The sequence below is a fragment of the Pinus tabuliformis genome, chromosome 1_2 (genome assembly GCF_031772625.1).
Source record: "Pinus tabuliformis cultivar Carrire ecotype Pingquan chromosome 1_2, CPIR1, whole genome shotgun sequence".
Classification (NCBI taxonomy): domain Eukaryota; kingdom Viridiplantae; phylum Streptophyta; class Pinopsida; order Pinales; family Pinaceae; genus Pinus; species Pinus tabuliformis.
The window spans coordinates 388160638-388187649 of NC_142298.1; the positions used below are offsets into that span (position 1 = coordinate 388160638).

Genomic DNA, 27012 nt, shown 5'->3' on the forward strand with positions numbered 1-27012 from the left:
TTAGATGGTAAGCCTCCTTAAGAATTAAATCAAATGAGCCCCATGTGTGTGATAAATTGGTTTGATGTAGCATCAAGTTGGTGACATGGTTATTGATAAGGTAGGTTAACTTATGGGAGGCGTAATTGTGGTATTAGTATTGTAGTTGAGCTTACTATCACATTATTGGAAAGCTTGTAATGTGTATAGTAAAATTAAGAGGTTTTAAGATATGCTCACAAAATTTTGGCCTAAAAACATTCCATTTGATGCCTCAAACTATTAATGGAGGATTCCAAATCCCAATCTTGAAAATGGTATATACCCATAAATTAGGCCCTACAAACTAATTCCTCCAACTTTTCCACCTAGAAAGTAAATAAATAGATGAAAAAATATATAATGATCTATTTTGGATCATTCCATATGCCTCAATCTTTGTGTTAATGAATAAATCCATGTATCCCCATATTCTTTTTCATCTATCTATTCAATAAGGGTATCTCTTATTATCGTATCCTTATGTGTTGGTATAAGATTCCTTAGGCTGGTTGTCGGAAGCTACTCACATGTGGGAACAAAAACGGAGTTTTTTCTTTTTCTTGATGTCCAAAAATGGTGGACAACCATTTTGTAGATGATTAAATTACTTTTTCTTATGTTGACTAGGATTACAGTGGATGGTGCTAGATATTTTTTCTTCCCCACTTTTTTTTTCTTTTCTGGTGAGGCCTTTGGGGAAATTGCTAGTGATCACAAAACTAGTTATTTGTTGGTGGGTTTTGCGATAGTCAATGTTGGATTCCCCAAACATGTAATTTTGTAGATCTAGAAGTTATATTAATATATCTTGGAATTTATTTTGGTATGGACCTTTCTCTAGTTTCCATGTTAGATTAGTGTTTGCAATTTTTGCAATGCAAGTGCCTCTACTAGCATAATAAATGCTTCCCATTTGTTCGAAATTTGGTTAGGGTAGGTGAGTTACTCCAAGACTCCCATATATATTAACTATATTATTGGTTACCTAATAGAGATCACCTTCACATGACAAATCAAATATTATAGTCATATTTGTGGGTTAAACATGTTGGAGTTGAGATATTGTCGTTGATGACATGGGATGCTTGATTTTATTAAGGATGATGGTATTCATGGTTTTATTGATGTGGAAAGTTATGGGAGCATTTTTGTAGCTAAATCGATGTGGAAATACTTATAGGGATGTACCACATGGATATTATTTTTCAAACATAGGTTACACATTACACATCATCTTAGAAATATTTGGGAAAATTTTGGATTATCTTATGTTGTTTTAGTACCCCAACCTTTTTGTATCGTTGGAAATTATATTTTCATGGTTATATGAGCCACTTAGACAAAAATGTGCAATTTGGTGAGGTGGGATTTGTTGAGCAATTTTGTTGGGTATGATTTGGTTTGAAAGCTAATTTTAAAGTGGAATTTTTAGGGTATGTATATCACATACATTCCTTGCTCACAAGCTCATTTGTTGAACAAAAATATGATTTTATACTGGTATAGTTTATGGGATGCTAATAATAGCTCTTTGAAGGAATAGAAATCTCTTACTTCTAATTACACTCCTTTCCTTGTTGATAAACCCACCATGATGCATGTAATTGGCCTCATCCAACAAAAGGAGTTGTTCAGATAGAACACATTTGACATGAATGGGAGTGGAGTTATGGGAACCCCCTTTTTCTACATGACTCTCATAATTTCTACTCAATTTTTGATAAACATCATCAATTTAGTCTAGCTCTTAAACTTATGTCAGTGGCATCCAATTCTAAGGCCTGCTTATTTCATTTATTAGAAAATTTATACTTATAGGGCGTCTTACAACCTATAGGTGTTGGTTTGACTAGTGATTTCTTGAGGTTTTCCCTCTAATATTTGATTTTCTAAGAGTGGTTTCTCTAATAGTATTTTCCCATTATAATTAATGTTGGAAGAAATGAAGCATTATTATGGGGCAATTTTTTATGTAAGATTCATGTTTAAATAAAGTAGGCACTTATTCTTTGGGTGAGTCTACACTGAAAGAAATTTTGTTGTGTGGTTAACAATCATTAGTCTACTCATCTCTTAGTGGTATTTGGAATTGTTTGAGAATTTAAAATATGTTTGATCTTTGGAAGGCTGAGTTAAAATATGTATTTGAGAATAAAGTTATATATTTGTGTACCTTAGGTCATACGTGGAGATAGCATTATGGAACCAACTCACAAAATACATGAAAAGATGGATCAGCAACTTAAAAATTAGCCTCTTTGAGGGGGCAACTTGCTATACATTACATAAATGAAAAATTCTTGGATGATACAAATGACAAGACCTCCTTTCTATATAGAGGAGTCTAAGGGGCCACAACATAATCAGATCCTAGATAACAATAATAACCTAATGACACAACAATAACAATTGGGCTTCTATGGGGCACAATAATAATAATAAGGGGGCTACATGGGTACAACAATACCAATAATGGGGTTACACTAACAATAACTATGAGGAGCTACACTAGTATTATAGGGACCTAACATGCCCCTCTCCTTTGAAAAAGTGTTATCCTTAATGCTTGAGTAGTTTTGGATGCTTCTATATAAAATTTTGATCCTCCCATGTGGAATATTCAGTGGGTAAGTTCTTCCATTTGATGATATACTCTCAAATTTATTGATTTTTTAGTTGTTGGGTTCTTGTTTCGATGAGTGCTTTAGGTTCCAATATGATTTTTCCTTCCTCATCAAGTTCTGGAAATATTGTTTGAACTAGGAGCTTGTCACCTATAACCTTCTTTAAGCATGAAACATGGAAAACTGGGTGCACTCGGGAAGATGCAAGAAGCTCCAATTTTTATGCCATAGTACCAATATTTTGCAATACCTTGTAAGGAACATACTACTTTGGTGATAATTTATCATCCTTCTTAGGTTGCTTGAGGTAAATTTGTTTGTATGGTTGTAGTCATAAAAATACCCAATCGTCTGCATCAAAACTTCTTTTGCTACGATGGTAATCTTCCTATTGTTTCATTCGATTCTATGCCAAAGTGAGGATATCCTTTCAGAGTTGGAGAACTTGTTATTGATGCTCGATGTTATCTTCCACTACTTCAACCTTACAATTTTCTCATAAAGATGATGTGATGGACGGTGGATGATATCCATAAAGTGTCATAAATGGGGTCATTTTTGCTCACAGGGCCTTCACTGGGGGAGCAATACCATACCACGTGCATTCATATTGGGGGATATATATAGAGTAAAAAACGACATAATAGATTGAGCATATAATAAGGGGTAAATGGTTTTTATATTGGCAGGTATAAAAAATGGATCTGAAAGTTAATGAAAAATATAAAGGGGAATAAAAAATCTTAATGAAGAAATGGATACCTACAATATCTAGTGAAAGTAGGGGTTTTTTAAATTGAGAAGGTGTATTGGGTTTGTATTGGTAGGGGGTTAAACAATGTGATTTTTAATGGTATTTTCCAAGATGTAGTCAAATTAAGGGTATTGTTTAGTATGCCATGAACGCACGTGCTATGTCGGAGGTTCATTGAATGAAGCCCCCATGTTTTTGCTGTAGTATGGAGGGAAGTTTTATACCACCATTGAACTAGAGTTAACCACTTTACCAATTTTTTTTGTTTATCAGATACAAAGAAACAAATATATCATTCCAAACATTTATTCACTATCTCAGTTTTCCCATTAGATTGAGGATGATAAGATGAGCTATGAGCTAATTGAGTACCAAGACAAGGAAATAATTTCGTCCAAAACTTTCCAGTGAAAATGGGATCTTTATCGCTTACAATAATATTTGGGTTTCCATGCATCCTTTGAATTGTTTCCATAAATGCAGTAAAAAATTTACTAGCTTTAAATGGATGAGATAATCACAAAAATGTTCATACTTGATAAGTCTATCAACTATCACCATGATGACACTCTTTCCTTTGGAATTGGGTAAACCTGTGATAAAATCCATTGAAACCTCCTCCCAATGTTGACTTGGAATGGATAAAGTTTGTAAAAAACCCAAGTTCTTAATTGTCTCCACTTTATTTTGTTGGCGAACCAAACATTCTGCCACAAACTTTTGAATATCATATTTATGTCCATCCAAAAAAAATTCCTTCTTGACCCTATGGTAAGTTTTTTAAAATATTGAGTGCCCTCCTAAGTGAGAGGTTTACGATTTCAAAAGAATATTTTGTTTGAGTTGGGAATTCTAACAAAGATATAAGTGATCTTTGTAACATAATAAATCAATTTTCTAGCTAAATGTAGCAGATGTACTGGGATATTGCTGCAACGTTTGAATGAGTGTGCACAATTCTTCATCATTCTTCCATTCATCCCTTGCTTCAGTTATCCAACATGGTTTGATAATAGAAATGACACAAATGAATTCTTATACATCCTCATCCTTTCTTGAGAGTGCATTTGCAACAACATTTTGCTTCCCTTTTGGATTTCAAAGTCATAACCCACCATCTTTGTGACCCATTTTTGCTGACTCTTCTGAAGATAATATTTGTTCCAAAAAGTATTAAAGACCATCATGATATGTTTTTACCTTGAAGCGTCTTCCCATTAGTTAAGCTCACCATTTCGTTAGTGCATGTAGTATTGCGACATCTCATTCTAATAAATAGGTTTGTGTAAATACTTTCCTTTGATTGAACAAATTTCAAAATAATGGGTTTTCCTTCTTCCATTAAAACAACACAAATTCCATTTCCTCAGGAATCACATTCCGCAATAAAGGCTTTTGTGAATTTTGGCATAACTAAGACAAGCGCTTGGCACATTTCCTCTTTAAGACGTTCAAAGGCCTTAGTTACTTCTGGTATCTAAGAAAATGCATCTTTATTCAATAATGTTGTTAGAGTTGTTTCTATTCTCCCATAATTATTAACAAACTTGTGATAATACCATATCAACCCGAGAAATCCTCGAAGATGCTTTATGGTTGTGGTAATTTTCCATTCCTTAATGGCTTTAATTTTGTTAGGGTCTACCTTGAAACCCTCATGACATACAATATAACCTAGATATTCCACCTCCTATACTCCTAAGAAACATTTGGAGGTTTTTCCATATAATTGTTTCTCCTCCAATAGTTTGAGCACCTTGTCAACATGTGGAACATGATCCTTTGAGGACTTGCTATAGATTAGTATATCATCAAAAAATACTAACACAATTTTTGTAAAGAAGAGTTCGAAAATGGAATTCATCAAACCTTAAAATGTAGAAGGTGAATTAGTAAGGCCAAAAGGCATGACCAAAAATTCATAATGACCCTCTTGAGTTATAAATGTTTCTTTCAAAATCCCTTTAGTCTTGATTCTAATTTGATGATATCCTGAATGAAGATCCAACTTGGTGAAGTAAATTCATCCAAAAATTCATCAATGACAAGAATGGGAAATTTGTCTTTAATACTGAGCTTGTTGAGCTACCTATAATATGGACACATAGGCCATGATCCATCCTTATTATGCACCAATAATACTAGAGAAGAGAAAGAAATTTGACTAGGTTGAATTATACCGGCCTCTAGCATTTCTGCAACCATACGTTCAATTTCACTCTTTTGAGCATCGGGATATCTGTAAGGCCTGATGTTTGGAGGAACACTTCCTGGATCATGATCATGAATAGGTGGGAGGCCTTTGGGAGTCTCAAATACCTTGGAATGATTGCCCAAGTATTTTTGTAGATCGGGAGAAATAGATGATTTCGATTTTTGAACCTCTAGTGAGCATAATTGTGCAATTACGCCCCATTTTTCTTTCTTTACATGATTTTTCATGCCATTAGAGCTAATTGTCTTTCCTGGTTTCCCTACGATACACCATAATTCAACTTCCTTTCCTTCCCAAAATAATTTCAAGAAATTTTCTTGAAAATTTAAAGCTATAGTACCCAAAGATTGTAACCATTGGACTCCTAGTACAACATGAGCACCACCCATTGGAATGGAAAGCATTGAACTATTCAATACATATCCCCCCATGGTTAGCTTCATATTATGGAACTTTCCAAAGAAATGTATAGTTCCTCCACCATCACTTGACACTATAGTGTTGGATACAGGAAGCAATTCAAATCCTTGGCTCTCTTACAATGAATAAAATTATGGGTACTACCTGAATCAATCAACACTATTACCTTTTTCTTTTTGATATGTCCTTCTATCTTGAAAGTTTGAGGAGTGGTAATTCCTTCCAATGCATTACAAGATATGGTCAAATTCATTTCTTCTTTCTCTATGGTTTACATATAGGAGGAACATATGAAGCTATTTGCCAAATTTTTTTGAGTCGTGAGGCACTCTACAACCCAGTATAGGGGAGATGTGTTTAATCTAAGTAATGCAATGTAAGTAAGTTTTATAATATTTATTAAATGTTGTCAAAATTATATCTAGTAAAATATAATTGTTGCTTTCATATTCAAATTAAAACATATATAAATGTAAAATGTAATGTAAAAGCTAAAATGAAAAATATATAATGTAAAATATAATGTGAAATGTAATGAAAATGGAAAGCATAAAATAAATTAAATTAAAATAATGATTCTGTAACCATGTTTAAATTTAATTGATAAACACATAAAACCTTAATAATCAAAATAACTTATAATATAGAGATGCTTTTAACCATGCATGTTCACCCCCACTTTAATGTGGCTACTATTAAATTGGAAATAGGCTTTGTTACAATACCATGAGTCAATACCATGGATTATCAATACCAAATTCCCAAAAACCATATTTAACCCACTTTAATGTGGATACTATTAAATTGTAAATAGGCTTTGTTACAATACCATGGGTCAATACCATGGATTATCAATACCAGATATCCGAAAACCATATTTATATTTAATTAATAATGACATACAAACATAATAATTACAATAAACTTAGGATATAACAAGGTTTTTAACGATGGATATTCACCCCCACTTTACCATGGCTATTTTTAACTTGTAAATACGATTTGTTACAATACCATGGGTGAATACCATGCCTTATCAATACCAGATGCCCAAAAACCATAACTTGTTTCATAGTCAAAATAATTTAAATTTATAAAATTTTTTAAATTAAATCTAAAATAGAAAAGATTATAGCTACTTTTGATAATAATTTAATTTTATAACATTTTTTAAATTAAATCTAAAAGAGAAAATGTTATAATTACTTTCGATATATATTTAGACCCTATATCCTCATCAATACTAAAAAAAAATTGTAGATATTCCACACAGAGAGAAGGACAGAGGGAGAGAGAGAGATGGAGTTGAAGGAGGAGAGAGAGGGAGGGAAGAACAAAGACAGAGAGATAGAGGTGGAGAGAGATGGAGTTACAAGCGAGAGAGAGAGAGAGAGAGAGAGAGAGAGATGGTGGGGGAGAAAGGTGGAACATAAAGGGAGAGAGAGGAAGGAAGAAATAGAGGAATTTAAAGGGAGAGAGAGGAAGGAAGAAATAGAGGAATTGAGAGAGAGAAGGAGAGAGAGTGAGGGAGAGAATAGAGTGAGGGGGGAGAGAGAGAGGTTACTTTTATATGTAAACCATATAATTTGTTTGATCCCTAAGCAATTCAAGCCTCAAGTGAAGTGACATTATTACCAATTGCATATAGAATACATGGATTCATCGTATTGTTCACGCACACTTATAGAGGATATACATGTGGAAAATAAGGTTTATGATGCTAGGTAATCATGGATGATGAATTCTTCTCTAGTAAATTACAAACGACTTCAAAGTTGGAATAAATAACATTTAACTGGTTATATTTTTTAATGTGTTTATGTATTGATGGTAAAATTGAAAACTAGCAATATTATTTATTTATATAAACCAGTCTAGATGCATTTTTACTCCAAATATATCAAGCATGGAGAGGATCAAATCTCTTGAGGTGAAAACACCTTTTAAATTGCAAAAATATTTGATCTCTCTAAGATCTTGGTAGATACAAAGTTAAGGTGAATCTAGGATAATTTATTAATTTGAATGATATTATGTGTAGTTCCCATTCTTTTCTAACTCTACTTAAAGAAGGATTAAGAGATTAATATGACTCTACTTAAAGAAGGATTAAGAGATTAATATGAGGATTGACTAAATGTTTTTAACTATTCTAAGTGTATGTGACATATGGAATATACTTGATAAACATAATGAATTTAATAGTATTCACCGGTAAGCTGATTATCATATATATATATATATATATATATATATATATATATATATATATATATATATATAGATATGTTTGGATCATGAAATAAATACTTGTGCTACGAACAAGTGTGAGTTGTCGATTGTTGTTAGCACCTATAAGTAGGTGGTGTGAACTGATAGAAGATGAAGTCTAATAAGCCAAGATATATATATATATATATATATATATATATATATATATATATATATATATATATACATATAGATATGTTTGGATCATGAAATAAATACTTGTGCTACGAACAAGTGTGATTTGTCAATTGTTGTTAGCACTTATAGGTAGGTGGTGTGAACTGATAGAAGATGAAGTCTAATAAGCCAAGTGGCATAAAGGATAGGGGAAATGACTAATAGGGAATAAGAAAACTAAATAAGTTCCTAACTTTACATGAAGTTGGTGAGGTGACTGGCTTCAATGGGTTTATAAGTAAATGGGAAACTATAGTTAAGGTGCATGAGGGTAGTGGGAACCTGGACTGTACAAAAATGTTGCAAAATATTTCCTAGCAAAAATTAATTAACTAGAATGGTAAATGGGATCTATAAGGGAGATAGTATTACTATTATAGATTTTTTGTAGATGTAGTAAAACTTGTGATGATTATATTATACACTCAATATTAAATATGAGCCCACACATATTTGGGATATCAAGGAAATAAGGTTTCCTTGAGTGCAGCTCAGAGGAAATTAGTTGGTAAAATGAGAGTTGGAAATGGAAAGTAAATTTGGAGTTGATGAAAGATGTATTGATAGAATTGAGGATATTGCCTACCTATTTAGTATAATCTCGTTGTTATCTAGATTTCAATGTATTTCCTACTTTGGTGTTGTATATAGTTGGTTACATACTCTTAAAGATGCCCAAAAGGGATTTAATGCCTCCACATTTTTTTTTACCAACCCATGCTTCTAAAGTGTCTATATCATTATGCCAATGACATTGAGAACAATGGTTATCTATAGTAGGAAATTTGTTTGTCAAAGGTGGGTCACTATTTCTAGGAATAAATTCTTGGCTCTTGTTTGCAAAATATTTTTCATAGTGAATCTCATATCAAGGGGAATTTTCTCATACGAAAATATATTTGGTATTATCAATGATGATTTTCCTAATTACTGAAAATATTTGAATGCTTAACTCATATGAATGTTCGAATCAATGGAATGGTAAACCTATTCACCATAAACATGCTTCTAAATTTTCATAATGAATATGGAATTATTATCAACTCCATATTAACTATCATAACCATGTACATGAAATTTTTATTTTTATGTCCCAACAATTTTTTTTCTCTTTTCAGATTATAATACCATTGCATATGATATCTTGTTTATATGAAAAATGATTTTAATTGTTTGTTGGATGTAATACCATGTATGTGATATGTTGGTTAGTATGTGCTAATGAGATTGAGAAAAATGTGAAATCAGAGGTCCAGAGTATATCAACATTTGACGATCAATGATCGAAGCTCCAATGCATATCGGCGATTGGCGATTGATGAATCACAAATGTTGCGATATGCAATGTTGCAATATGAAAATGTTGCAATATAAGAATGGTGTAATATGCAAAGTGTCGATAGTGTTAAACTACCAGGGAATGTTGAAATAGGTTAATAAAGGATTTCATCACAAAACCAAAGGTGGATGGGCCCTTTCTCTCTCCTCTAGCGGGACACATGGCGACATATGATTGGTTCCGATAAAGATACATGGCATCTAAAATTAGCATGACGTGGTGGTATGGAGGGACACATGGCAGATAGTTTTGGAGTTTTAAGGGGTCCTAAGGGGGAAATCTAAGTGACAAGTATCACTACTCACGGGTTGCCACGTGGACTAATGGCGTCATATGAAAGGTCACACATCAGAGGTTGAGGAATATCGTAGCTCCAAAGTAAATTTTCCGATTGGAAAGTTTCGATGAGAAGGGCTCTGATATTGGGGATGACACATGGTTGTAACAGTTTAAAGAACCTTAGGGGCTAAAGAATTTAACAAAGAAAACACAACTCTCGATAGCGAATAAAATTCCTATCACCTCAAGGCTAAATGGTAGGTCACAACACTCGGTCCTATGGTGAAGAAACATGGTAGGTGATAAAGCAAAAGGAGCCAAGACAAAATCAAATTTGTGTTAAGTTACATTATAAAGGGCTTATGATATGGAATTAACCCGATAGTCATTGCCCCAGTTATATAACAAAATGAAGGCAAAAAGAGCAAGTGCAAGGGGATAAGGAGTATTGGTGAAACAATAAGGCAGAAATTTCTTCGATAGCACCATACAAAGAATTGAAAGCATATGAGTCGGTAGTTGTTGAATCACAAGATAAGAGGGATTGGTAGTTTTAAAGGGAAGCTCACAATTTTTGTGAAAACAACTCCAGCCACTCCATATTCAAAGGTAGAAGATCAAAAGTATTGAACCAATTTCCATATTTGAAGGCTAAAAATTTTCTAACAGAATTGAAGAAGAACGAAGGAGTTGTTTTGATGAATTGCTACAAGGGGAATTATTATGCTAGCAGAAATGCTAAACTACAGTTTAGGGCCCTATTCCACTTTCAAGGGAGGCATTTGACTAGATATTTATTTTGAAAAAATACAAGAATATTTTCCTATAGTTATTCTAGGAAAGACAAAATATTTTTAATCTTATTATTGCATACATGAAGTTAAAAGATATTTAAAATATCTCAGTTTCTATAATTATGTGATGACTATTATTTTTCCAACTATTATGTAAGGCACTATATAAACAATTTATGAATATTGAAACGAGGTTGGATTTTATTGGAAAAACACTTGTAGTCTAAATATATTTAAGAAATATTGAATATATTCACAATCTTTTGTGAGTAGATAGTAGGAAATTCATGTGTTACTTCTCCCTATTAGTATTTTCTCTATTATATACTCGTCTTCTTCAATTTCTAAGAATGTTAGTTTATGAGATTGGATTTCATTGACGCTACTCTCTTAAACCATCAGTCATTCATATTTGTTATTCTAGTCGTCTATAAACTATGCTTTCCTTCAGTTCTTTTTCTGACAAATATTCCAAACAGTCAAAGGACTTGTGACTTTCATGCTTTGTACACCATGCTCATTGGAGTTGTGATATCATTTGTTTAATGGTTGGACTTCATGACCAATGGTGTTGAAGATCACCTAACCAATTTATTCCTAGATCTAAATATGGCCACCTAAACTCAATTGCACAAAACCTTCTACTATAGTGACCATAGGGTAGTTGAGTTTTACAGAGAGATCCCTCTCTGGGTTGAAGGACCATCTTTAGCCTAAAAGAGGTTTTTGAGGTTATATTTAATTAATAATGACATACAAACATAATAATTACAAAAACTTAGGATATAACAAGGTTTTCAACGATGGATATTCAACCCCACTTTATCATGGCTATTTTTAACATTTTTAACTTGTAAATAGGATTTGTTACAATACCATGGGTGAATACCATGCCTTATCAATACCAGATGCCCAAAAACCATAACTCATTTCATAGTCAAAATAATTTAATTTTATAAATTTCTTTAAATTAAATCTAAAATAGAAAAGATTATAGCTACTTTTGATAATAATTTAATTTTATAACATTTTTTAAATTAAATCTAAAAGAGAAAATGTTATAATTACTTTCGATATATATTTAGACCCTATATCCTCATCAATACTAAAAAAAAATTGTAGATATTCCACACAAAGAGAAGGACACAGGGAGAGAGAGAGATGGAGTTGAAGGAGGAGAGAGAGGGAGGGAAGAACAAAGACAAAGAGATAGAGGTGGAGAGAGATGGAGTTACAAGAGAGAGAGAGAGAGAGAGATGGTGGGGGAGAAAGGGGGAACATAAAGGGAGAGAGAGGAAGGAAGAAATAGAGGAATTTAAAGGGAGAGAGAGGAAGGAAGAAATAGAGGAATTGAGAGAGAGAAGGAGAGAGAGTGAGGGAGAGAATAGAGTGAGGGGGGAGAGAGAGAGGTTACTTTTATATGTAAACCATATAATTTGTTTGATCCCTAAGCAATTCAAGCCTCACGTGAAGTGACATTATTACCAATTGCATATAGAATACATGGATTCATCGTATTGTTCACGCACACTTATAGAGGATATACATGTGGAAAATAAGGTTTATGATGCTAGGTAATCATGCATGATGAATTCTTCTCTAGTAAATTACAAACGACTTCAAAGTTGGAATAAATAACATTTAACTGGTTATATTTTTTAATGTGTTTATGTATTGATGGTAAAATTGAAAACTAGCAATATTATTTATTTATATAAACTAGTCTAGACCCATTTTTACTCCAAATATATCAAGCATGGAGAGGATCAAATCTCTTGAGGTGAAAACACCTTTTAAATTGCAAAAAGATTTGATCTCTCTAAGCTCTTGGTAGATACAAAGTTAAGGTGAATCTAGGATAATTTATTAATTTGAATGATATTATGTGTAGTTCCCATTCTTTTCTAACTCTACTTAGAGAAGGATTAAGAGATTAATATGAGGATTGACTAAATGTTTTTAACTATTCTAAGTGTATGTGACGTATGGAATATACTTGATAAACATAATGAATTTAATAGTATTCACCAGTAAGCTGATTATCATATATATATATATATGTTTGGATCATGAAATAAATACTTGTGCTACGAACAAGTGTGAGTTGTCGATTGTTGTTAGCACCTATAAGTAGGTGGTGTGAACTGATAGAAGATGAAGTCTAATAAGCCAAGATATATATATATATATATATATATATATATATATATATATATATATATATATATATATATATATATATATATATATATATATATATATATATATATATATATATATATCTATATATCTATATATATATATATCTATCTATCTATCTATATATATATCTATCTATCTATATATATATATATATATATATATATATATATATATATATATGTTTGGATCATGAAATAAATACTTGTGCTACGAACAAGTGTGAGTTGTCGATTGTTGTTAGCACTTATAGGTAGGTGGTGTGAACTGATAGAAGATGAAGTCTAATAAGCCAAGTGGCATAAAGGATAGGGGAAATGACTAATAGGGAATAAGAAAACTAAATAAGTTCCTAACTTTACATGAAGTTGGTGAGGTGACTAGCTTCAATGGGTCTATAAGTAAATGGGAAACTATAGTTAAGGTGCATGAGGGTAGTGGGAACCTGGACTATACAAAAATGTTGCAAAATATTTCCTAGCAAAAATTAATTAACTAGAATGGTAAATGGGATCTATAAGGGACATAGTATTACTATTATAGATTTTTTGTAGCATGTAGTAAAACTTGTGATGATTATATTATACACTCAATATTAAATATGAGCCCACACATATTTGGGATATCAAGGAAATAAGGTTTCCTTGAGTGCAACGTAGAGGAAATTAGTTGGTACAATGAGAGTTGGAAATGGAAAGTAAATTTGGAGTTGATGAAAGATGTATTGATAGAATTGAGGATATTGCCTACCTATTTAGTATAATCTCGTTGTTATCTAGATTTCAATGTATTTCCTACTTTGGTGTTGTATATAGTTGGTTACATACTCTTAAAGATGCCCAAAAGGGATTTAATGCCTCCACATTTTTTTTTACCAACCCATGCTTCTAAAGTGTCTATATCATTATGCCAATGACATTGAGAACAATGGTTATCTATAGTAGGAAATTTGTTTGTCAAAGGTGGGTCACTATTTCTAGGAATAAATTCTTGGCTCTTGTTTGCAAAATATTTTTCATAGTGAATCTCATATCAAGGGGAATTTTCTCATACGAAAATATATTTGGTATTATCGATGATGATTTTCCTAATTACTAAAAATATTTGAATGCTTAACTCATATGAATGTTCGAATCAATGGAATGGTAAACCTATTCACCATAAACATGCTTCTAAATTTTCATAATGAATATGGAATTATTATCAACTCCATATTAACTATCATAACCATGTACATGAATTTTTTATTTTTATGTCCCAACAATTTTTTTTCTCTTTTCAGATTATAATACCATTGCATATGATATCTTGTTTATATGAAAAATGATTTTAGTTGTTTGTTGGATGTAATACCATGTATGTGATATGTTGGTTAGTATGTGCCAATGAGATTGAGAAAAATGTGAAATCAGAGGTCCAGAGTATATCAACATTTGACGATCAATGATCGAAGCTCCAATGCATATCGGCGATTGGCGATTGATGAATCACAAATGTTGCGATATGAAATGTTGCAATATAAGAATGGTGTAATATGCAAAGTGTCGATAGTGTTAAAACTATCAAGAAAGTGTCGATAGTGTTAAACTACCAGGGAATGTTGAAATAGGTTAATAAAGGATTTCATCACAAAACCAAAGTTGGATGGGCCCTTTCTCTCTCCTCTAGCGGGACACATGGCGACATATGATTGGTTCCGATAAAGATACATGGCATCTAAAATTAGCATGACGTGGTGGTATGGAGGGACACATGGCAGATAGTTTTGGAGTTTTAAGGGGTCCTAAGGGGGAAATCTAAGTGACAAGTATCACTAATCACGGGTTGCCACGTGGACTAATGGCGTCATATGAAAGGTCACACATCAGAGGTTGAGGAATATCGTAGCTCCAAAGTAAATCTTCCGATTGGAAAGTTTCGATGAGAGGGGCTCTGATATTGGGGATGACACATGGTTGTAACAATTTAAATAACCTTAGGGGCTAAAGAATTTAACAAAGAAAACACAACTCTCGATAGCGAATAAAATTCCTATCACCTTAAGGCTAAATGGTAGGTCGCAACACTCGGTCCTATGGTGAAGAAACATGGTAGGTGATAAAGCAAAAGGAGCCAAGACAAAATCAAATTTGTGTTAAGTTACATTATAAAGGGCTTATGATATGGAATTAACCCGATAGTCATTGCCCCAGTTATATAACGAAATGAAGGCAAAAAGAGCAAGCGCAAGGGGATAAGGAGTATTGGTGAAACAATAAGGCGGAAATTTCTTCGATAGCACCATACAAAGAATTGAAAGCATATGAGTCGGTAGTTGTTGAATCACAAGATAAGAGGGATTGGTAGTTTTAAAGGGAAGCTCACAATTTTTGTGAAAACAACTCCAGGCACTCCATACTCAAAGGTAGAAGATCAAAAGTATTGAACCAATTTCCATATTTGAAGGCTAAAAATTTTCTAGCAGAATTGAAGAAGAACGAAGGAGTTGTTTTGATGAATTACTGCAAGGGGAATTATTATGCTAGCAGAAATGCTAAACTACAGTTTAGGGCCCTATTCCACTTTCAAGGGAGGCATTTGACTAGATATTTATTTTGAAAAAATACAAGAATATTTTCCTATAGTTATTCTAGGAAAGACAAAATATTTTTAATCTTATTATTGCATACATGAAGTTAAAAGATATTTAAAATATCTCAGTTTCTATAATTATGTGATGACTATTATTTTTCCAACTATTATGTAAGGCACTATATAAACAATTTATGAATATTGAAATGAGGTTGGATTTTATTGGAAAAACACTTGTAGTCTAAATATATTTAAGAAATATTGAATATATTCACAATCTTTAGTGAGCAGATAGTAGGAAATTCATGTGTTACTTCTCCCTATTAGTATTTTCTCTATTATATACTCGTCTTCTTCAATTTCTAAGAATGTTAGTTTATGAGATTGGATTTCATTGACACTACTCTCTTAAACCATCAGTCATTCATATTTGTTATTCTAGTCGTCTATAAACTATGCTTTCCTTCAGTTCTTTTTCTGACAAATATTCCAAACAGTCAAAGGACTTGTGACTTTCATGCTTTGTACAACATGCTCATTGGAGTTGTGATATCATTTGTTTAATGGTTGGACTTCATGACCAATGGTGTTGAAGATCACCTAACCAATTTATTCCTAGATCTAAATATGACCACCTAAACTCAATTGCACAAAACCTTCTACTATAGTGATCATAGGGTAGTTGAGTTTTACGGAGAGATCCCTCTCCAGGTTGAAGGACCATCTTTAGCCTAAAAGAGGTTTTGAGGTTACCTTAGGTTTTTTCCCTGCATCCATAATTTTCCCTAAGTGATAACACTCCATATACACACTCGTCTAGTTTTCTCATTTATGGAAAAAATTGCAATCAAATAAAATGGAATCACATTTTCTCTTAGTGGCTCAGTTATAGCACAACTCAATAATCTGGTAGTGGTTAGGGTTGACTTGGTCGAATCTTAAGTAGAGATACAATATCGACTCATATAGAGTCTCATCCATAATAATCACATGTTTAACCTAGTTTCTATGAATAATGGAGGCTGACATGACATCCTCTTGAATCGTGGTGGTCAAAATTGCATATGAACTTCAATTGAAATGATTCTTATGATGTTAGAAAGGTATCTATGTGTATAATAGTGATATAGTTTGGCTAATGTAAACAAGTTTTATCCCCAAAAAATTCCATTTAATTGCTTCAAATTGCTTCTGAAAGGTATCAAGCCCCAATTTTCTAAACTAGGACCCACTGGTAAAAACAGTCATGTGAGTTTATTCCTCCACATTTTCCACTTTAAAATCATATATATTGATGAAAAATAATATAATGATCAAATCCATATCACACCTCCACATTTTTCGAAGCTTTTGGTTGCCAAAATATTCTAATGAATTAGGTGAGAAAAATTTTCTTCCACCTTCACTTGGATGTACCATTTAGCCTTTCCTACAAGTTATCCTTTTAGTCCAATATGCCAAAGGTCATGCTATGTATGTCTTGCAATTGTGGACCTCTTCTAAAAAATTGTATCATCTATCAACTTTTCTTGAGCATCTAGTGCTAAATATTCTATAGAAGTTAGGAGTTATTCCTCTTCCTATTATAGCATGTAAGACTCATAGAGTTCGATATTCTTCACATACACCATTGCATAAATTTGCATGTATTGGGTTAGACTGGGTCTATAGATTTCATATCCCACCTTTTGCAATATCTCAAAAGTACCATATCATAGAGAATTTATTTTCTTACCAAGACCATGTACCTACTTCTCATTTAATTGTAACCATACTTTGTCTCCCACCTTAAAGGACTTATCTGTTCTATGTTGATCATGAATGGATTTGTATTTTTCCTATGAGTTTTGCTATGTCTCTCATAAATATATATATATTTTCCTAATATTCTCAACCATTTTTTTCTTCCCTTAAGGAATCCGTTTTAATATTCCCACTCATTCCTCCTTACTACCCATATGTAATGTCCAAATGTGAAGTGAAAAATATCCAAAAAAAGTTTCAAATGGGGACTTGCTAGTAGAAGTGTGGACCATTATATTGTATATACACTAGATTTTCATCGCAATTATTTGGATGTTTTTTATTGTAATCCCTCAAGAGATGCACCATATTCATGTTGAATACTTTTGTTTTCACATATATTTATGGATGGAATGTTACAAATATCTTCATCTTCTTATCCATCTTCTCCTACAATGTAGTCCAAAATGCACTAAGAAATCTTATGTCCCTCTATGCATGCCTCTTTATGTGCATCATGGGTGAAAGGTTCCATGTGCGTAGGAGATCCAAAAGATGTGATCATTAGTGTGGGTGTCCTTGAAAGCATGTCATCTAACTTGTTTGTGTTTCCATTATTATTCTTGACCATTGAATAGAATTTATATACAAACTCCATTCAATTGTAGTGCTTGGTTTCTTATATCTTAGTCTAGGCTTGTAGGTACTATAGTGGCTAATGATTTGTGTGGATATGATTTTATTCTTTCCCATCAAATAAATTTTCAACTTTTTCACATCTTGCACTAGGGCATATATCTCATTAGCATAGGTAGGGTAGTTAAGAACTACCCCATGAAATAATTTAGAAAGCTAGCATACATGCCTTCCTCGCTATATCAAGACTACTTCATAACATACTCACTTGCATCTATCTCCACTTCAAATGAATATTGTAAGTTTCGCAATGCTAGAACCGTTGCTTAATTTATTTTCTTCTTTAACTCCTCAAAGGCTCTTTGTAGACCCTTTCCCCACAAAAAAACTATTTCCACTTTCTGTTATGGCATGGACGAGTGCTACTACTAGTGAAAATGCGATTATGAATTTCCTCAAGTATGTTGATTTCCCAATGAAACTATTGACCTTAGCAACATTAGTAGGCGTCGGATCATTCATGATGACCTCCATATTTGTAGGATCTATCTTAATCTCTCCTCCACCTATAAAAAAATCCTAGATGCACTAAATATTATTGTGTAAAATCACATTTCTTGATATTTGCCAATAGCTTGTACTTATTTAACATCTCTAGCCCTTGCATCAAATGTGATATGTCCTCCTCTCATGTAGCATTGTATACTAGTATATCATCCACATAAAAAATAACAAATGAATCTATAAAACAAAATAATATATCATTCATTAACCTCATTAATGTAGTTAGCACGTTGCATATACAAAACGAAATGACTAACCACTCATAAAAGCCTTGCTTGGTTTTGAAGCTAGTGTTCCAGTAATCCTTTTCTCTGAGCCAAACCTAGTGATGTAATGATTTTAAGTCTATCTTGGTGAAGTGTTTGGCTTGTAGCAATTAATCCAATAGATCATCTCTCTTGGATAAGGGGTACCTATTCTTGAGTGTAACTTTTTTTAATGCATTGTAATCAATACATATTCACTGTGTCTCACTCTTCTCTGGCATCATGATGATGGATGACCCGTATGGTGAGGAACTTGGCTGAATGACACCTTGTTCCAATAGTTATTTTAACTACATCTTCATCTCACTTACTTCTATAATTGACTATCTATGCATCCTAGTGTTTTTAAATGGGGAGTGTGAGAGTATCTGGATCTTGTTCTCCACTTCCCTCTTGGTAGAAAACCCTTTAGGGTCTTAGAACACCCCTGTATGCCTATAAAAACTGTTCCTTTTGTTTTTTTTGTAGCTTAGTATATCCATCTAGGGATGAATTTTCTGTCACTAACGATTCTACAGAGTGATTTTCTTTTAAAAATAGTAAAACATACTTCTTGTTAGAACTGATAAGATTATTGGCCTGGTTGGCACTTATCAATGAAATTTTGGACTTGCCTTTGTGCACATTCATGGTGAAATAGTTTCCATCCTTGATAAGGAAGTAGTAGTTGACTCTCTAAATGAATATTGCATACTAAATGTACATAGAGTGGCTTAGAAACACCACTCCACATTTTTCAAGGGAGACATATAGTTCTACATCATCAATAAAATTGGCATTGATAGAAAATCTAATTTTACACCATTTGGTTACCTTTATTTCAACATCCCATTTTACCCATCTGTATGGACATGGTCTTTGATGATAACAAACTTCCAATTCCAATTTGTTGACGAGTTCTTTTGTAATGATATTCGTCTGTGATCTTAAGTCAAACAAAGCATCATTTTTTGTATGTTTCACTTGTACATTTATATGGAAGAACCTACTCATTTTGTTCTCTTATAATTGCTGAAGGCCACTAAAATTCATCCACTTCCTCACTAATATACAAAAACTATTATCACCAACATTCAAGCTACTTTCAACCTAGTTTCTCGAATCGGTGGCCATGCAATTTTTTTTAAAGAATATTTCTTTTTGTTATTTGATTTGAGATCTAGATGTAACTTCTAGCACTTGGCCTTTGTATGATCATTAATGTTACAATGGTTGCAATGGTTGTTAGGATATTTGCACTAATGTGTTTTGGCTACTATATTTTTGTCATTTTCCCCTTTCCACTTCCTTTTCTCCTCCTTCAAAGCTTCTTAGTGCTCCTTTTTCTTTGACCAACTTGATTGTCCTTTTTTCTAGCCTATGTTCTCGAGGTACTACCCTTGTATATAAGCTTTATCCATTGGTCTGTGTTTGAACAACATCCTTTCTTTCACAGATGGCTATGTAGACTCCATAGGTACATGATGGGTAAGTCTGGGTACTTTGGGGAGATAACTAGCATTATGGCCATGTTTCTAAATTTTGTGGTTTCCTCCATTACACGATGCCCCTGCTTCTTCCTAAAGTAATGTCATCGGTTCCACTAATCCTCTACATACGCAACAGTTTAAAATTGTTATTTTATGAGAGTTTTGAAATCCTCCCACTTAATCATAGGAGTATATGCCTCCAACCTTAAGGTCATCGTAATGATTTCCCATGAAGTTAGAGGATGGCCCTCTAATTTCAGTCAAACAAACAAAATATTCAGTTTTTCCTCTATGTGACGAACACGAAAATAAACTTCTAACTATAATAACTAATGATTTAACTTTATAGCATCAATCTCACCTTGATATGATTTGATGTCAACCTTTTCTTCCATCTTGAATAGACACTATTAATGGTTCATGCTACTTGAATTGGGTTGATCATTTTTGGGTTTTTCTTAAATTCCTTGTATGCTTGTTTCTTATCTATTGTTTGCCATATGATTTTACCTCCACGTTATAACCTCCATCTTCTTTGAATAGATTAAGCTTATTGATTAAGGCCACCATGAGGAGGCTTACATTATAGATTATATCTTCAACTTGTGTTTCTAGTTACAAAAAATTTTGCTCTAGAAGACCTTGAATGTTATTAAGAGATTCATAGGCCATGGTTATGGTTTTATGACTTTGGGATTAATACATTTGGGTCCCTTGCAGATTCCTATAATATACCCAAAGAAACATGCCATAAACTACAATGGTATTCCACTAGACAGTTCATCACAATAGATATCATAAATTTATATTAAATATACAAAATCTATACTAGGAGGGTTACTTTCCTTAGAATTCTAAATTTATTAAGTTACTATTTTTATGCATGTAATGTAGAAAATGAAAAAAAAAAGAGAACAAATAAAAATACAATCACTTACAACCATAATAACATAGGATCTCACTTGGGAAACCCTTTCAGGAGAAAATTTAGCAGGAAGGCAATGCTTCTCTCCTCTCTCTTTCTCTAAATGGAAATGGATACAAGTAGAAAGAAGTGAGACCTATTGCTCATGGGATACTACAATGCATAAATCTTCTTTGTTTTTTCTGTCCTTATCCACTATTTTCTATTTTGTCATCTATGAAAAAAATGCACTTCAATAAAATGGAACCCCTTTACCTCCTAGTGGCCTCTTTACAACATAATTTGATAGCGTATCAATTGTTAATTTGACTCCTTAAAATTTTAACTAGAGTTACAATATTGAATATTCTAGATTTTTTTTTCATTCCATGAATAATGGGGAATGACATGGCATCCTCTAGAATTATGGTGGTCAAAGCAAGAAGGTCAACTTCTAGGTGGCATAAGTTTTGCATATGGACTTTGATTGAGGCGATTCTTGCATTGTTGGTAAGGTATCTATGTGTAGAATAGATCTAGGCGATGTTTCATTGATGAAACAAAGTTTTAACACTAAAAAATATTATTTCATGCCTTAAACTACTTATGGGAGGGTTCAGACCCCAAATTTTCAACCACGAACATGTCGTCGAAAATAGTTCTGTGAGACAATTCCTCCACCTTTTCCACTCTAAAAGCATCACATGGATGACAAATAATATAATGATCCAATTTCAATTATATTATTGTTGTTACAAATGTAGTTTCAATTCCATCATTGAATTGGGCTTAACTATCTATGTCACGATGATACTCTTATTATGCTTCTACATACTCTTCCACAAAATTTTCAATTAGATATGAGCTATTAAAATCTCTTGTGTCTCCTATTACAATAGCAATTTCATTAACAATTGTAGCACTCTCGTGAATGGTGTTTCTTCCTCTTTCACTATATCATTTCCAATTTGGTAAATAAGAAACAAAGTTGTTGAATCATCCTTCTTGTTAATTTTGAACTGATCATTTAGATCTTTCTTCCTCTTTCACTATGTCATTTCCAATTCTTTAATTAAGAAACAATGTTGTTGAATCATCTTTCTTTTTTATTTTAAACGGATCATTTAGATCCTGCATCATAACCTCATAAGCTACTAGACTCGAAGATTCCTCAAACTCATTCAAAAAAAACATTCCATAAATAATATATCTACAATTCTCATTTTAATCGTCCAAAATCAATAATCTTTATCTAAAAAAATAAAATATTATAAAAAATAAAAATTCTTAAATAATTCATATTCATAAATCTAAAAAAACTTAATCACTTTAAAAATAGAGTAATAATAATACTAATAAAATATTATTTTTTTTAATTATACTTTTTTTTTTTTAATCTTTGTACTATTGAATCACTTATTTTCTTTGTTACACGGAAACCGCTCCCTAGAGGTGGGAAAGTGGTTCCCACGCTCCCGGAAGCTTTGGAACTATATGGGAACGTTCCCTTTTCTGTGGGAGTTGCAATGGGAACTTGGGAAAGTTCCCGGAGCTTTGAAGACTGTTTTTTTTGGAGTTCCCGCGTTCCTTGGGGTTGGGGAATACAAAGCATGTAGACAAATATGTTGAACTGCCCACAAAACATGAGGCTTTGTTGAAACCTTCGCAGGAAGAAAGGCCAAAGACATCCATAACACTGATATCCTTAATTGAGAAACTGGAGCAATCTCTTGATGGGTTAAGGAAGCGTGTGACACCTCAATGTAAGGGCAATATCTGGGATGTCATGCTGATGAGTATTTACTTTTTTGTTTATGTATATGTATTGCAGAAGATTGTGTGCATATTGTATGTGGCAGTGAGTGCTTAACCATTAGAGTTGCTTTACTTTTTCCCATAAGAATAACTAGAGAAACATAGGTAAAATTGTTCCTTCGTATTTTTAAGGCAGATTGTTTCAAATATTGGTCATGTGTCAGAGAAGTGATAATGAGCTTGACATTTTAATATTTTATATATATATAAAAGGGAGAGACTCAAGAAGAAAGACACCTAGAGAATATATTTATATATGAGAGACTATATATTTAAATTGATTTTAATATTTGAATACTTTGATTTTATATTAATTTTGATTATTATATAATTATATATTTTTTATTTTTATATTTTTTATTTTTTTTTATTATATAATATTACTGTACCCAAGTTCCCAACATTCCCACTTTCAAGAAACTCATGCAACATAGCTTATTTTATATTTTTTTTATACTCCAATCTCCAAAAATATCTCCAAACAAAATTTGAATGTGACCTGCATTAATAAGATTATGAATATATGCTTTTAAATGATCACGAATTCGACGCCGAATCTCTCTCCACACGAAGACTTTTAATTTTCTCCCTACGACACACTCGCTCCTTCGAGGGCGGGAGGATAATGGATATGCAAGTGGCACAGCGAGTTTGGTTTTTTTCTCTTAATGGCAGTGGATTTACAAGTGAAAGATCACAAGAAGCTGCTCTGATACCAATATAAGGGATAAACGAGGAAACCACATGATAAAACAATAATAGAGTTGCATTTTTGTAAGTAGAATTCATTGATTTAGTTTTTTTAAGTCAAGTGGTGATCGAACAGCTATGAGGTTTGGTCAATCCTACGCAGAACCAAAATTACCGATTTTTTCACTTGAAAAAGCTAGATGATTAAGTAGACTCAAAACTACTCAGAATAAATATACTAATCTCGCGTATGTTCCTAAATTTAAACTTTATCTGGCAGCGATGATACGAATAAAATGATTACCATTTCTTTTGTTTTCCTAAACTGTTCAGCCTGCTGTTTTTCCAATTTTTGCAGTAAAATCTCGTCCTTCGAAGATCCACCTGACTCGACTTCCTTGCGCTTCTTTGACCATTCCTGTATAAATAAAACATAATCAGCAATGACAGCCCCCTCTCTGTATATGTATATGTATATATATATATATATATATATATATATATATTCATTTCCCGTTCCAGTTCCCAGTATTCGGAAATGTGTAGACATACCTGAGCTTCGCGGAACATGTCATTAGAATAAGGACGCCCTCCATTTTGAGCAATTATATCATCTATCTGCTTCAGCAATTGCTTTACTTGTTCTTCTTTCACCGCTTCTGATTTGGTTTTATTATCGAACACGACCATTCTATTATTGCACTGCCGTAAAAGATCCTGCAGGCATCTACATAGGTTAAACGTTTACATATATGAAATTTAAACAGGTCGTTTTAGTAGCTAATACATCACACCTGATGATATATGTATGAGAAAATAAAAAACATATTGTTAAAAAAAAACTAACGACAACAAAATTATATTTCAATATTCATATTTTAAGCGGTGTAAACCGGTGTGTTTGTGTCGAGGTAAAGTTTTGATCTATTCAAATTCCATGTTTAAATTTTATATGGAGAAATTAAGAGTAGAGTCGTCTGGATTAAATCACATAGTCTTAGTAAAAACATCGAGCATTTAAGAATATAGTGCTTCCATCTAACATTAATTAGATCTTTCTCCTATGACAAAGATTGTAAAAATGCGAGGAGAGCAATTAAGGGAGCTTTTGATGAATCTCTTAAAATGGACAAGATAAAAATATACAAAGCCTTAACTAAAAGGAAAAAAAGTCAGCACATTCATCAAAGACACGACAATCTCTTACACCTCTCTAAGGTAGCTCCTAAGAAATTTTGGATGCAGATTTTGACGAGGAAGACTAAAGATAATCATAAAATTGCTCTTCATGATTGGAATTTCTATCCTAAAAAGCTTTATGAATCTCCAAATGTCATGGATAACTTGGAAACACTGCCCACAACGAAAGAAGTCTTCTCTTTAGAAGACATTATGTTTGGGATTAATCACCTCGCTAATGGAAAAGCCAAGGACATTGAAGGTTACCAGGCGGAAATCTTAAAAATTGGAGGTCTTGTCCTCATCCCCCACATCTACAAGCTTTTCAATCAAGCTGTGAAGCAGGGGTTCCCTAAAGCTTGGACTGAGAGCCTCATAATCCCTATTTTTAAAAGTGGATATACAAATAACCCCTCTAATTATCGGACAGTTATGATCAAGCCTCTCTTAGCCAAGTTATATGGTAGTATTTTGGAAAAGAAGTTAAGCATTTGGCTTAAAAGTGAAGGTAAGCAGGCTAAAGGCCAAGCTGGTTTCAGAAGGCATCACTCAACAACAGACCACCTCATTACGCTTAGGATCATTGTGGAGGAATGTCATAATGATAAATCCAATTTCTTCTGTTGCTTTGTGGACTTTAGAAAGGCTTTCGATATGGTTCCTAGATACAACCTTTGGAATAGATTAGAAAAGCTAAAGGTTCCTCTCGAGTTGAGAGCTGATGCTATAAGGTTATACGAGAATGTAATTGCCAAGATTAAGAGCAATGAGGGGTGGTTGAAAGATATTAAGTGTAATATCGGAGTTAAGCAAGGTTGCCCCCTCTCCCCTGCCCTTTTTGGCATCTACATCGACAAGCTCAAAGGCTATTTATAGGAAGCAGGATGCGCTGGCACGATCTTAGTTGGGATTGTCGTCATCCTTCTTCTCTATGCTAAAGATATTGTTCTTCTCGCAAGGTGCCCATCTGATCTTGATAAGCAGCTCAAGGTTCTTAAGGATTTCTGCTCCACCATGGCTATGACTGTTAACACTGACAAAACAAAAGTTATGATTATCAAATCCAAGAAGGACACTTACGCTAATTTTATGTATGACAATAATAACTTGGAGGAAGTGTATTCTTACAAGTACTTAGGAATTGATATTCATCACAAGCTCAACTGGAACTACAACATTGAGAAAAGAATTAATAGGGGGTGGAAAGCTTATTTTGGTCTTGAAAATAATTGTAAAATGGCAAACCTCGTAACATGGGATAAAAAGAAGTTCCTCTTTGAAACTTTAGTCACCCCTGTTATCTTATATAGATGTGAGGTTTGGGGTTGCAGCATCTCTAGAGAATCTTGGAGAAAGATTGAGAAAATCCAGAAGCGTTTTATAACGTATAACCTGAAAATTAAAAGTAATACACCCTATCCTATTCTCCTTATTAAAGTAGGTCTTTCCCCTATCGAGAGCCTAGCTATGATTAGGCTTCTGCTGTACAAGCACAAGCTCAATAACATAGGTGATCATAGGCTTCCTAAGCTAGCTTTAAATTCCAACCAAAACCACTTAAGGCTTAAGCGCAGGTGGTATAAAGACACGAGGACCTGGTTAAACTATTGGGAGATCAATGAGAATGATGCGTTGCAAAACATTAATAACATTAAAGAGATTGTTACTTCTAAGTTCAAAGAAAAAATGTGGTGTGAGAATGATTTAGCGGGTAAAGAAAATTAAGTTATTATAAAAAGGTCATCAATCCTAACCTAGAGGATCGAAAGTATCTCTCTATTTTAAATAACTCAAAGAAGAAAATCAATATAGCAAAGATTAGAACAAATTCTCATGAGCTCCTTAGTGAAACAGGTCATTGGGCAGTTACTAAAACACCATGGATGGAAATGATTTGCCATCTATCTGAGAATAGGAACATTGAGGATGAAAACCACTTCCTCTTAGAGTGCCCCGCGTACAACCACATTAGATCTCAATTTCATAATCTTTGTCACAACACTGACCTTCCTAACATTTTACAAAGTCAAAATTATAGTGAGCTCGCTTCTCTCCAAGCTTTTTGAGCATAGGAATAAAATC

The 27012-nt window shown here is 33.0% G+C and overlaps 1 protein-coding gene across 1 annotated transcript in view; it reads right to left on the minus strand.

Moving 5' to 3' along the window:
* The window catches only part of LOC149206001 (immune-associated nucleotide-binding protein 9-like), a 107192-nt gene that overhangs the window by 20361 nt on the left and 59819 nt on the right, over positions 1-27012 (minus strand). Inside the window, exons 3-4 of the mRNA XM_089395248.1 lie at positions 24304-24468; positions 24056-24169 (exon numbers count right to left, since the gene is read on the minus strand). Of these exons, the coding sequence (XP_089251374.1) occupies positions 24056-24169; positions 24304-24468 (279 nt within the window). The remainder of the gene's footprint in view (positions 1-24055; positions 24170-24303; positions 24469-27012) is intronic.